Source organism: Xiphias gladius, chromosome 16 (genome assembly GCF_016859285.1).
Source record: "Xiphias gladius isolate SHS-SW01 ecotype Sanya breed wild chromosome 16, ASM1685928v1, whole genome shotgun sequence".
Lineage (NCBI taxonomy): Eukaryota > Metazoa > Chordata > Actinopteri > Istiophoriformes > Xiphiidae > Xiphias > Xiphias gladius.
In genome coordinates this window covers 12,934,300-12,946,722 of record NC_053415.1, presented here as the reverse complement: position 1 = coordinate 12,946,722, position 12,423 = coordinate 12,934,300, and the positions used below count along the sequence as shown (strand labels likewise).

The following is a 12,423-nucleotide window of genomic DNA, read 5'->3' as shown; positions in this document are numbered from 1 at the left end:
AAAGTTAGTGAATTCCTTCAGAAACATTTGGAAAAAGCTAAAGCTTTGAGTTTTGGCTCAAACATGAGTCGTACAGTATGCCTGGCCTTTTCCATGCAGTTAGAATTACCATGATCAGCAATGCCATAAGTACCCATTATCACAACTAGTGATGCACGCACAGTGGGAATTGTTTTCCACGACAGGACTGCGTTGAAGTTTGCAGTAAGCACCTGTTCTCCTGTAGGTCTTCATCTAACCAGTTCACACTGTCATAAATATTATTCTGTCTCTGTAATATTTAAAACTGATATGCTAACCAAAAAAATTGCTGAAAATGCCCCAGCCTTGTACAGATCAAAAAACAGTGAGGCTGCTACAAAACCCCAAAACAACAAATCTTGCATTTCTCAGGAACTGCAAAAGAACAAGAGTTATGACCCCACATGATGAGAAAAAGCACGCAACTTGGACAAAAGGTATAAACTGTCAAGGTCTGGCCCTGTTCCTGAGCAGGTCGACAGTATCGATCATCAGAGTGGTTACCTTCTGCTGTGAGGCTGCAGGGAAAACGCCTGTGATCATGTCTCATCAAACCATGGTGCAGCTAAGGTATGCCATACTGGACCAGGCCTCGTGTAACTATGATAACCAGTAGCTCAACTTTAACTGCTGCTATTAATATCAATTTATGTCAGTGTTTAGCTCACAACAGGTCTTAAGGCTAATAAGTATGGACAGAACCTATTAGTGTCCATGTATCCTTTCGTTAGGCAGCTTCAGTCATAAAAGGAGTAAAAATAGACAGCTGGCCCAAAGCCCACCAACCACCCACTACTTTCCAGGAGGTCTGAGGAGACACGGCCTTCACAGCACAGCTGGCCAGAAAAGCAAACACACGGCCCACATGAAGGACCTGTTTTAGTTGCTATTGCTGTGAAAAGATGTGGACTATGTTGAAAAAACCGAGAAGCTATCCATTTGAATGGGGATGAGTCTAAAATGGTATATTTTACAATCCTAGGTCTGCAAAATGACCATTGTGTGTGATGTTAGTGCAAAAGGAACTGAACTGGTACAATGGACATACACTTGATAGTTCTGTAATCCCCTGGAAATAACTACGATACAGTAACTGTACATTACTCAAAATCCACAACTTGACTAACTAGAAAAGTTAAGAGTGATTTAGGGAGCAAAGTTGCAGAAAATGTGATTTGTTGAGGACAAAAACTTATAGAGCAAAGTAAAAAACTCAAGATGAAAGTGATGAGTTTTCAAAGCCAATTCACCAGACAAAGCTCAAATGCTCAAAACAATGCCTAAAGCATGATAAAACACGCACACACACACACACACACACACACATACACACACTTATACACAACAACAGGAGACAGAAACCGACTCAGCCACACAGCTTCTAGTTAGATACCTTTCAGAGCAGGGATTGATTTGTCCTTGGGGACTTGGGCTACAATGAGTTCGAGACACGCCCACGCTCTCCTCTTACTTCTGTCTTTTTCCTTGTTAATGTGTCACCATAAAAACGAACTCTAATGTTCCTGCCCGAGCCAGCAGATGCAGCATTACTTGATCCAAATCATCAAATCATTCTCAGTTCTTATAAGCAATACAAACTTTTCTATCATTCAAAGTGCTTTTCCAACCTCTAAGTTATTACTATTCATTAAAACATCTTGCTGTCTTTATAAACCAGCATTACAGTAACCACACTACATGCCACAACAAGAAACAAAACCTCTGACTGTCATTACAAATATTTGCAAATTGCCCAATGCTCCGGAAATGACTGGATACTGAATTGTTCTCTCCCAATGCTGCACAGATTTAATGAGGTTAGCATTGCATGCTACTCTCTGAGTGGTAAAACAACTCCCCAGGTGTACAAATACATGACAGACTGCACAACTGCATATAAATGTCATGTTCCAGTAACTTCCCTTCTGGTTCACCCAGCAGGGAAGTGGAGGAGCCCTGCAGCTCAGACCTTTAAGAATCAAAATCTGTCATAACCATAGTGGAGGTAGTGAGCTGTAAGGAAGAAAGGAGTAAGAAAGCCCTGAGGTATGTGCAATCCAAACTGTGCTGTCCTCCCCTCATTAGCACAGCGTGGATCCGTAATCCCCAGCATTCTTTGGGGGCACAGGTGTCCCCTGTCTGTCCTCAGATTATCTTTATAATCCCCAGGACCCCCTGCCCCTGCTCAGCAGCCTGCCCCAGTAGTGTTTATGTTTGTGAAGCTGTTCACTGGAATGCCTCTCGACCAAATGGTAAGTTCAAATGTTTGAGCCTGACCTCGCGTTTCTTACCCCCCTTACAGGCACATTCCAATGAAATTCCTTTCGTTTACCACGGTGGTGATGACTCTATAATTTTAGATTCAGTATTTAACACGCCATCTGTGCCAATGCATGACACCTTACATACACCCGTACTAGCTCATCAGTCTGTACCAGCTATTCTTGGTGAAAGGTATCACCTCAATGGTGCAATCTTCTCCACACCATCCCTACCGTCATCAAACTACTTTCTGAATCACCCAGTTCATCCAGAGAGCCATGCCATACACCACACTGTATATGATTAATGAGAGTTATATCAACAGTGATATACAAAGAATACAGAAGCTGCAAGTGAGAGGAATCAAATTTAACTTCCTCTGTACACCATCATAAAATCAGAGTGAAGAGCTTTTGTTCTATAAACCTCAGGAGAAGACATTTAAAAATCTCTAACACTTACTTGGCTGTGTTGTGGCCAAATATACAGTATATTTCAAAAAGTCAAGTGCAATGTTTATGTCGTGGGTAAAATCACTTGGGCTTGATACAGAATGTCTTTCAAGCTGGACAATATCCAGATACCGGAAACATTAGGGAGATGGTTTGGAGCAGCAGGAAGTTGTCCAAATAAAATAAGTGATACATGAACACAGAGGAGTTCTAGCCAGGCCAGATGTTGCAACGTTGTGAAAGTGTCTGAACAGAGGTGGAGTCCATGTTCTAGTTCCAGTTCAACAATTAAAAGAATATGAATCACAAAAGTTGTTTATCTAAAACATAAACGGCTCTAGAAAGTATAAATGCAGTGAGTTATAGACTGAAATCATTGGTTTACTTAAAATTTTTTACATAATGTTTGAAGAAAAAACCGTCAGAAAAAGTTTTCTACATGGATAAACTTTCAGTAGGAGGATGTAGGATGAACATGAAATCTTGAGCTCACAAAAACGAGGCTGACTAATTTAATACTGCTTCTTAGTATAATCCTGCAGAGCTTTTAATCTGTCCGCTGTTAAATACAACAGGCTGACATATACAACCACGTACTGATCTGCAGTTTTGATGTAGAAGCTTATATTTGTAAGTTGTGTTTACAATGGTCACATTTTTCACACTTTTCATGTTTTAGATATGTGACAAATTAATCCTTTTTGCAATATGAGGAGCCTCTACAAGTGTTTTGTCAGTGTGTGGGAATCTTCTTATGTTATGGGAATGTTTTCATACAGCACAACATTGTGTCATAGCAAATATAATCAGATGTATTCTGGCCTCATCACACTCAAATTGTTTCTGTCGTACAGTATCTCTCCTCCTCCTCCTGCTGCTTTGATGCCACAATCAAGCAACTGCCCCTTTAATACAAAATAAAACAAACTAAAACTTTTTTCCCCACTAAAGTCTCTGAATAGGAGAATATGGGTAGAAAACAACAATGGAAACTATAAAGGACTCAATATAAAGCCCAAGGGTGCAAAATAAACTGCATTATTTAAACACTACTTAACAAACTGGCATTATGAAAAAAGAAAAAAATCCATGCAATATGAAATCATAATAATAAGTGGAAAATGTTTTTTTTTTTTAGCTTGTTGTCAAACACATGCACTAATAACAGGCATACTGTAACACGCATAAACATCTGCCTTTACACTGAAAGCTGCGTGCTTTCTGTTTGTTTTTGCTGATATGGAAAACTATCCAGTGAGCTTTACTGTTGTTTGGAGATATCAAGTTATCAAACTCTTGCATGTTATAGCTAGAAGCTTTAACACTTTACTGACCTAGAGGTGAGATGACAGGCTTACTTTCTTGTTAGCTTTATCTGCGCGTCAGGGATAGTTTTGGCATCTCTGCTAACATGTCCGACAGAATAGTGATTACCATTAAAAACCCCAAGCTCTGTGGTAAACTCCCACCAAAGTTATTTCCCTCACATCCAAAAACTACATCCCTCACAAGATTTCATCAGAAAGAGCTGCACAGTAACTTCTTCTAATGAGATGATGATGATGCCCTCTGAACTACAAGTGCCGAACACAGAAAATTGCCTCTGTATCATCCAGTGAAGAAAGGCTGAATGGGAGCTTGATAACATAAAAACACAAGATCGCTGATCACATCACGGCCTTTATCTCAACAAAAAAAATAAAAAAAAATAAAAAGAAAGGACGAAAGAAAACAGCAGAAAGGAGCAATCTGACGGTCAGGTAGAGGTGCATCAAGCAGAGCACACTGCATATAGATACAGTGTGGACAAAGTGCCTACCTACTGAGTAATTTGAATCAAATCTGTGGTTCGGAGCTAAAACATCTGAACACGAGTGTTACTGACTGAGCCTATTCACGCACTAACTGATCAGTCTATTCATCTGTCCTGTAATGTGACTCATGAGCCAGTTATTACAGGCTTACCATTGAGAATTACCTGCTCACCACTGGCTTTTATCCCGTAATAGTATGTTCTGTGGTCTGCTGTATTTTGAGGGAGAAATATTTATAATGTGTTTACAACCAAACAGCAGTTGAATAAATTGGCTGCAGCCGCCACTGCAGTAAAAAGAAAGTAAGTCTACAAAAATAGGGTACGTGCCCCTTAAAACTCTCTAAATAATAAACTTGTTTCAGGATGGCATTTTGTCAAGTCCATGCTTTCGAGTTTTACTTGTAATACATAATTACTTGATCTATACCCCAAGCAATGAGACAATGGCTGGTCCGCTCTGTTTGGTTTCAAGTGAGAGGTCCGGGGGGAGAGGCACATTTTCTGTCCAAGAAAGCCTGACACAGCAGACTGCTAAATTGTCTGTAGCTGTGATGGGGCCTATATCAAACTCTGGCAAAGAGCAATGAAGTACACTGAAATGCAACAGGACCTCCCATTCTGCTCTGCAGATGTTAACTCTGGCAAGCCGTTACCCGAAAAAAAACCTGCCTTTTTGACTCTGGCAGCTTCAAAAGTAGTATATGTCCCAAGAAAAAACATCCAGGAAGAAAAGCTTAAAAAGAAATAAGACTACGTTACAGTCGAGGATATGAACACAGGACGTGGAATTGTTATATATGAGGTTGTAAAAAGTCCAAAGATGGAGAACATGTACCAACAGCATGTAGCTTTTTGGAGCTAAATAATGTTGATCTGTGAGACTTTATTCAGCTCCAAAAAGCTACATAATGTGGGTAAATAAGCCAACAGATGAAACCATGATGACGATTCTGCAATTCAGCCTAAAATCAAACTGTAAACATACTCAGTACAGCTCAAGGTCCCTAAGAGAGAATGACAATAACATCAATGTCACAAGATAAAGCTGACGCTGAAGCCACAACACCACCAATTTGTCACAGTGACATAGACATTTGAAGGCTTTCTGGACTTGGTTTCTGATTGAGCTCAACGCCATGAATGTTAACTAATTTTTAACAGTTTAACAAGAAAACCCCCACTCTTGTGGAGCACTTTAGCCAAGCTTTAAGCACAGCTGCCACTTTGGAGCCTGGACAGATCCTGACCCTAATGTACTTCTCCACAGAGCTGTGACTCTCCTGTTCTTTTGTGTGGCCCTTGGACCGGTCCTGTTGTCATGAAAAGGACCAGGCTTGCCTTTTCTAGGATACATTATCATGCACCTGCTACCTACGCTGGAAGACCTACAGCAAAGAAATTCATGGCCAAGTCCAAGTTCAGCAACTCCGGATCAATCTCAAAAACTGCATGGAAAGTTTCTCTTTATCTTAAAAACAGGTTGATAGCTGGCATTCAGTACAACTCCTTAGTAAGGTCAAGCTAAACGTTTAACTACTTATTCTGTAACCGAGACAGAGGGTCACTATGCCACACCCCCGAGACTCTGTTAATCCCAAACAAGGGTCAGGTATGATCATGCTGAAAACCCTCTGAGAAGCCACATTTAAATGTCAAAGTTTTGTTTGGTCAGTAATCTAAACAGCCTCTGCCACCCACGCAGCAGAGCAGAAAATCAAACTACCTCCAAATGTGCGGATGTCAAAACTGAGCAGAGAACAACAATACTGAGTGAAGCCCAAGTGATTTCGACTCAGTGGTGCCGGCACACAGCAAGAGACCTGTTCCTACATCATCAGCTGACCCTGTGCCAGCCACTTCGGGGTTCTGAGCAGCACATTATGGCTAAACCCCGCAGCACCTCACATTCCCTCAAAGAGCCTGCAAAGGCCGCAAAGGCCAGCACACTGGCTGCCGGATCTCATAGCTCCCTGAGCATTTCATGCTCAGCTCTGTTACGGCTAATTGGTTGGTGAGCGTCCTGGGCACAGCAGAAACACACATGCACATACGCAAGCATGTACACACACACACACACATCTGAGTGTCTGCAGTGGTCTCTTGCAGCCTGCTGGTTCTGGGTCCAGTGCCAGGCTCCGACTTGGGTTCTCCACAGAATGAAGAGCAGTTCTGTTCCCTGGGCCTGCTGCATGGGATTCAGCTGCTGTTCACCCTCTGCTCCTCAGACAACACCCATTGTTCTGCTTTTTAATGAAGAAGAGCCTACATGAAAAAACTAGGAGGGCAAGCTTAGTCGCTTCCTGGGTCCCATGTAGGAGTGCAACAAACGAAGGGGTCACTGTCCTCACACACGCAAATGACATGCTCACAGACAGCCTGTAAACTTCTCAAAGTCAACCTGTCTTTCAGAATAAACAAAATTATGCATTTCCATTATTTTACTCGATTTGACATGTTTATCTACTTTTTCTTTTCTTTTTACTTTTTTCATTAGGTCATTGATAGGCAGATGAGTGACAAATTAACATAAGGTGTCTTTGTAAGGTGTTGGACCACTACTAGCCTCCATGTAAATGTATAAATGTATAAATATATAAATATAAAGTTGCGGGAGATAAAATTAAAACAGTTAGCTAAAAAGATGCTAGAAAGCTCCGTCAAGCTCAGAGGAACCACAGAGTTCATTAGTAATTTGCGGTGGGTTCGTCACTATGAGCGATCACTTTTTTATTATACAGAGTCATTTGACCCATTGTTCATATTGCAGTATTGATAAGTGCAGCTTTAAATACAACTTCAGCCTGATTTTAAAAACTCTCTTCAGTTTGTTTAAGTACAGCTGAATACTTCTGGGAAAGGCTTCAGCCTGAACTAGGCTGCATGTAAAAAAAGCACAGCTACCTTAGGCCTGTCAAAGTGACAAATTAGACTTCAGTTGAATGTGATGGCTACTCATGTGATTAATCTGGGGAGTAGATTTCAGATGCAGTGCCTCACAGCACAAATACCAGCAGCTCGTGGCGCTTCAGCAGCCTTTAAACAAAGCAGCTTAGATCTAATCTGGGCAGACTATTGAGAAGAGCAGCTACAACAGCTAAGCCTATAGTCCCCATATGGCAATTTAACAAGTAATGGCTGTAAACTTCTCTGCTTCCAGGACAACAGTGATGATATCCAGCAAACACTACAGGCCTGAGATTGAAGTGGATGGTATCCTGAATGTGGGTGCATTTTAATTTGATGTGTACTCGGTTGTTAGCCGAGACAGAGGCGCAGGAATGAGGCCCGAGCTGCATTCTTGTCACACAGTCATTTTCCTGTGGTTCAGTGTGAAGCATATAGACCGGCTCATGCTGTACATGTGACTCACAGAGATGGATTGCAGTCATTTCACATGCTTTCAGCCAGTGTGCCCTTATAGACCGAGAAACAAAAATGCCACATTGAAGCTTTGCTTATACCCTCAAATGGTTGGCTAAATGACAACGTTGGATCGATCAGGCAGTAAGTGTAGAGCAAACTGATCTACCACGATGTTGATATGACCAGCCCTAAATTAAACTCACTGGGATATCAGCATTGTGCTGTGCGGAGTAAACATCAAGAGGGTTTACCTAATGCTAGCTCATCTTAATGTGCGACCCATCTCCTTCTTGTAGACTTATGTCATCAAAGCTATGGCAACCCCAAGAGAGGTGCAGGCTCGCAAAAATGCTTCCAAGAATAACGATTGAGCCATTTTACCCTGGATGCTGCATGGGAGAACAAAAAACTACAATCAGTAACATTCACAACAAAACATCCAGACCAAAGAGAAAGCCTTTGAGCACACAGAACTTTAAACAATGAATATTTGGGTTTAATCTCCACCTCACTTGACAGCCAAGGTCACATGTGAATTAGCCTCTCTTATCATGGCAGAGGCCTTGCATTACAATTAACCTTAGTCTATATCCAAGATCAGCCCCTGGCTCCAGGGATTCATGAGACAGAGACTTCAATGAAAGCTTTTCTTTTAGAAGAGAACGCAGACTAAGCCTTTTTCTAGAAAGTGGTGCTACAATTGTACATAGCCAGATCACAGTATGGGACTAGTAAGAAGTCAAACCATCTGAAAGCACTGATATGCAAGCTGGCACGTGCTGTTATGATACCACACACAACCTTTATCCAAGCAGGTTGATCAAATTTAACTTTCTACCACTTTGAAGGGGTTGAAGACAATAAAAATGATGTTTTGTTCAGTTCACATAATTTTTAAATGCATACTATATGAGGGCTAATTTGACACAAAATTTGATGAATTTTATATTTATATGACGTCAACACAGACATAATAAATTCAGCTTCATTCAGATATAACTAAAGCAAAATCTTCATGTTTACTGAGATAAATCACCTGACATGTCCATGGAAATTTTTCTTCATACTGTACAAAACTTAACTGAATTGAAAGCTTCTTTTGTAGGAAAACTAAAAAAAAAGAAAAAAAAAAAAAAAAAAGACAGGGCTGACATCAAATGTGACATCTGTGACCAGACACAACCAATATTTAAGGCTGAGCGTTGAACGTCAGTACAATTTGAGTACGTGTTCGAACAAGTGAGTAGCAAAAACCTCCAAAGAACCCATGGTTGGCATTTAAAAGTTTTGTCAGGGTGTTAGCCTATATCTGATTGGATCAGATATAATTCCTACTATTTTCTGCTATGTGTTAACAACATTAAACACTGATGCACTGGTAAGTTTGGCATATTTTGTCAACCAGAAGCATGGACTTGAAGAAAAACATGCTTAAATGCCTCAACTTTTGGTATTGAAAAAAGGACTGTTTTGGTCTTAGTACCAAAAGTCAGGTATTGTAATGGCACATTAATACTCTAATGGATTATCAACCGAGAAGATTGACGTAATCCCTGGAAGTATCAGACCATATATCATGTTAAAAAGCAGCAACCTTATCTTCTAATGGGCACACTGTAGGCTAATATTATTTCTAGGTCTACTAATCAAAAACTTATACAACTGAGAAGCTATAGCCATTTCTTTCTGTAGGAATAAGTTACACATATGTGGTCTGCTCAGACGATGAAACTCATAGGTCAATGTTTAAAAGGAGGCTCTGTCACAGCACAGAGCGTGGACCCATATTCAGATGCTGTACAACCTTAATAAGAAATTGAAGGCTTTTGAAAGCTGGGTTCTTGAATGTGGTCACACACAGAACAACCCTTTAATCAAAAGGGTTCCCTACTGTGATCCAGAGCTTTCCTGTCGATCAAACCACTCAGCAATAAGGTGAGGGAAGTCTCCAGTTTTGTATCAAGTCCAAAACATATGGCGTTTTAAAACCAAAATCTGTTTGTTTTATTTTATGTGATTTATTAAGGAGGGAGCCCGTGAAACCGATTGATCAAAGCGTTGTGGGTGTTAATGTGCCAGAGTAAAACTCAACATTTGCCGGCAATATCAAAAATGATTCATGCGTAGGTGAAAGGAGTGTTGATCAGCAGACAAGTACCCTTAAATCTTGATTCATCCGTACTGGTAACCACTGATATGTTGGGATACAAAGAAGACGAAGAGGTATCGTCCTTATCATCTGCCATTCAAACTGAGGTCATCAGAGTCACACAGTGCCACTCACTCAGGCAATCAGTGGAGCCAACTACCATCAGGCTCGGCTGAGACACATTAGGGTTTAAATGGCAGTAAATACCACTAAATGGTGTGATCATAGCACTAAATTCTTCTAATGCTGGAGGGCTTCCATCCCGCCAAGAGCTGAGGCATCGTGCTGGCAGCAGGGAGGGAGGGAGGGAGGGAGCGGGGGAGTTCCTGACATGCTACGAGGATCGGCTTTTCTGACAGCCAGCCCATGAGATCTTTTAGTTAGACAGGTATTTTTTTTTTTTTTTATTCTGGAAAGCATAATGAGGATTAGTTTTGTGAACCAAATTTACGGATACTAATCGTTTTCTGAACTCTGACATTTATCGTGCAGAGAGTTTCTGCAAAGGGAGATTCCTCGTTGATACTCAGAGATTGTAGGAAGTAGGTGATTCTAAGAGCAGACCTGATTAAGAGGAAGGCCCAAATCCCTCAGCGGTGTGACGTCAAACTTCTAAACAACCCCTGAGTCTACAGCCTCCAGCACAGAATGAGATTCATCAGTGTCTGACAAGCAGCAATCACATCCCAGCACAACACTGTTACACACAATGATTTAACTTCCACCTAGACTTGATCCGCTTTTTGTAATGGGCTTACCGGCTAAAAGATCTGTGACACCAATATTAATGATTATTACATAAAAAAAAATAAAAAAAATAAAAATCTTGCTCAGAGACAGAAAAAAATAACAAAAATGTAGGAAATGAAACCTTTTTCTTGTCTTCAAGACACGTTTACAAATCAGCCAGCTGTAAGAGGCGGCCCGCTCAAGTCAAATTCCTTCTCCTGAACAGCTAATGTTTATGAGAGCAGTCGGGCCACGACAATCACGTTTGACCCACATTTCGCCAGCTCTCAAATTTCACCCTAACTTCACTGTTCTTCCATGCACTCCTTTATCCACGGACTGGGGAGCCGTGTCCTGGAAAATCCCCGATCAGCAAAAAAAAACATTATTTGTTATTCATAACAATGACCTATATAAGAAAGCTTTTACGGCACAAGAGAGCATGATGAATAACGCTTTAGTACCCAAGTGCTGTGCTACTTACTAATTACCCACAAATCAGTCAACATAGTGGTGATGGACGCTTCTGTATACATGTAACTAGTCTAAAGTGTTTTCTTTCAGAAAAGCATGATCTCAATGTGTCCATTCTGCACTTATGTCTACGCTATTAATCAACCTGTTAGCACTTTAAAGTCTGGAGGATCCCATAACAACACCAGCCATGTTCAAAGTTCACTCCCAGGTAACAGAATTGTTGACAGACGCTGTTGACACTTTATGATGTGACAGATGTTTGAAAGGACCTGGCACGCTGGGCATTTAGAGCCTCAGTAGTGAGCCAGCACCTAGACTCGTAAAAGCTGGAAAAAGACTGGCATAAAAACCAATAATTTGCCATGTTAGGACCGCAGGTGTCTCATGCAACTATACTTGGAAATTTCCAGAAGCACGAAGGCTGCTAAATGAGAAGACTACTGTACAGACATTTTGTATTTAGGTTCACTGGGGCTAAAACGTGGTATTCGATGTATTTCAACATGGTGTGGCGAAAAAGTAGAAAGGCTGGTGGATATTTTTAGATGTGAATACTTCAAAGAGAAACTTGAGTGAAAAAAAAAAAAAAAACGACAGGTTTTTAGGATTAAAAGACCGAAACACCTACATATGACGGCAGAGAAGCAGATGCAGATCTCATGCGTCTCTGACACAAGTAAACAAACTTTTTTTTTTTTTTTTTAGTCGGAATACCCTTTTTTTCTGAACAGCAAAGAAAGGATCGGGCGTCCTGGACAAACAGGGGACCAACCTACACACAGCTGTCTCGTCCCAGGACACTCAAGCATGGAGGGAACAAAGAGAGGACAGATGAAATCGACTTCTTTTTTTTTTTCTCTCCCCTTACCAAAACGATTGCAAATCTTTCCTCCAGTTCACCAGGTTCTGGCATGGGCAGTTTCAGAGGCAGGTTGTGTCCTCTGAGATCAGTGTGCTGGTCCATGCTCCCTGCGTTCCCCATGTTTCCTCTCTGACCAACAAGTCGCCTACAACTTTCCCCCCCCAACCACCACCACCACCACCACCCACCCCCCCCACGTCCACTCGAGAAAATCTCCGCGCGGCGACAAAGGAAAATCTCCGCACGCTCGTTCAGTTTCGCTCTGTCGCCGTCCCAGGCTCCTCGCAGGTTG

At 41.3% G+C, this 12,423-nt stretch overlaps 1 protein-coding gene across 7 annotated transcripts in view; it reads right to left on the bottom strand.

Moving 5' to 3' along the window:
* fmnl2a (formin-like 2a) overlaps positions 1-12,281 on the bottom strand; it is a 52,560-nt gene extending 40,279 nt beyond the window's left edge. For 5 of the 7 annotated variants that reach the window (XM_040147531.1, XM_040147535.1, XM_040147532.1 and 2 more), the window contains exon 1: positions 12,138-12,251. In XM_040147531.1, coding sequence (XP_040003465.1) covers positions 12,138-12,251 — 114 coding nt within the window. Of the gene's footprint in view, positions 1-12,137 lie in introns of all 7 variants that reach the window. The other 2 variants (XM_040147533.1, XM_040147534.1) reach the window with 1 other exon arrangement.
* Between the last annotated feature and the right edge of the window lie 142 nt (positions 12,282-12,423).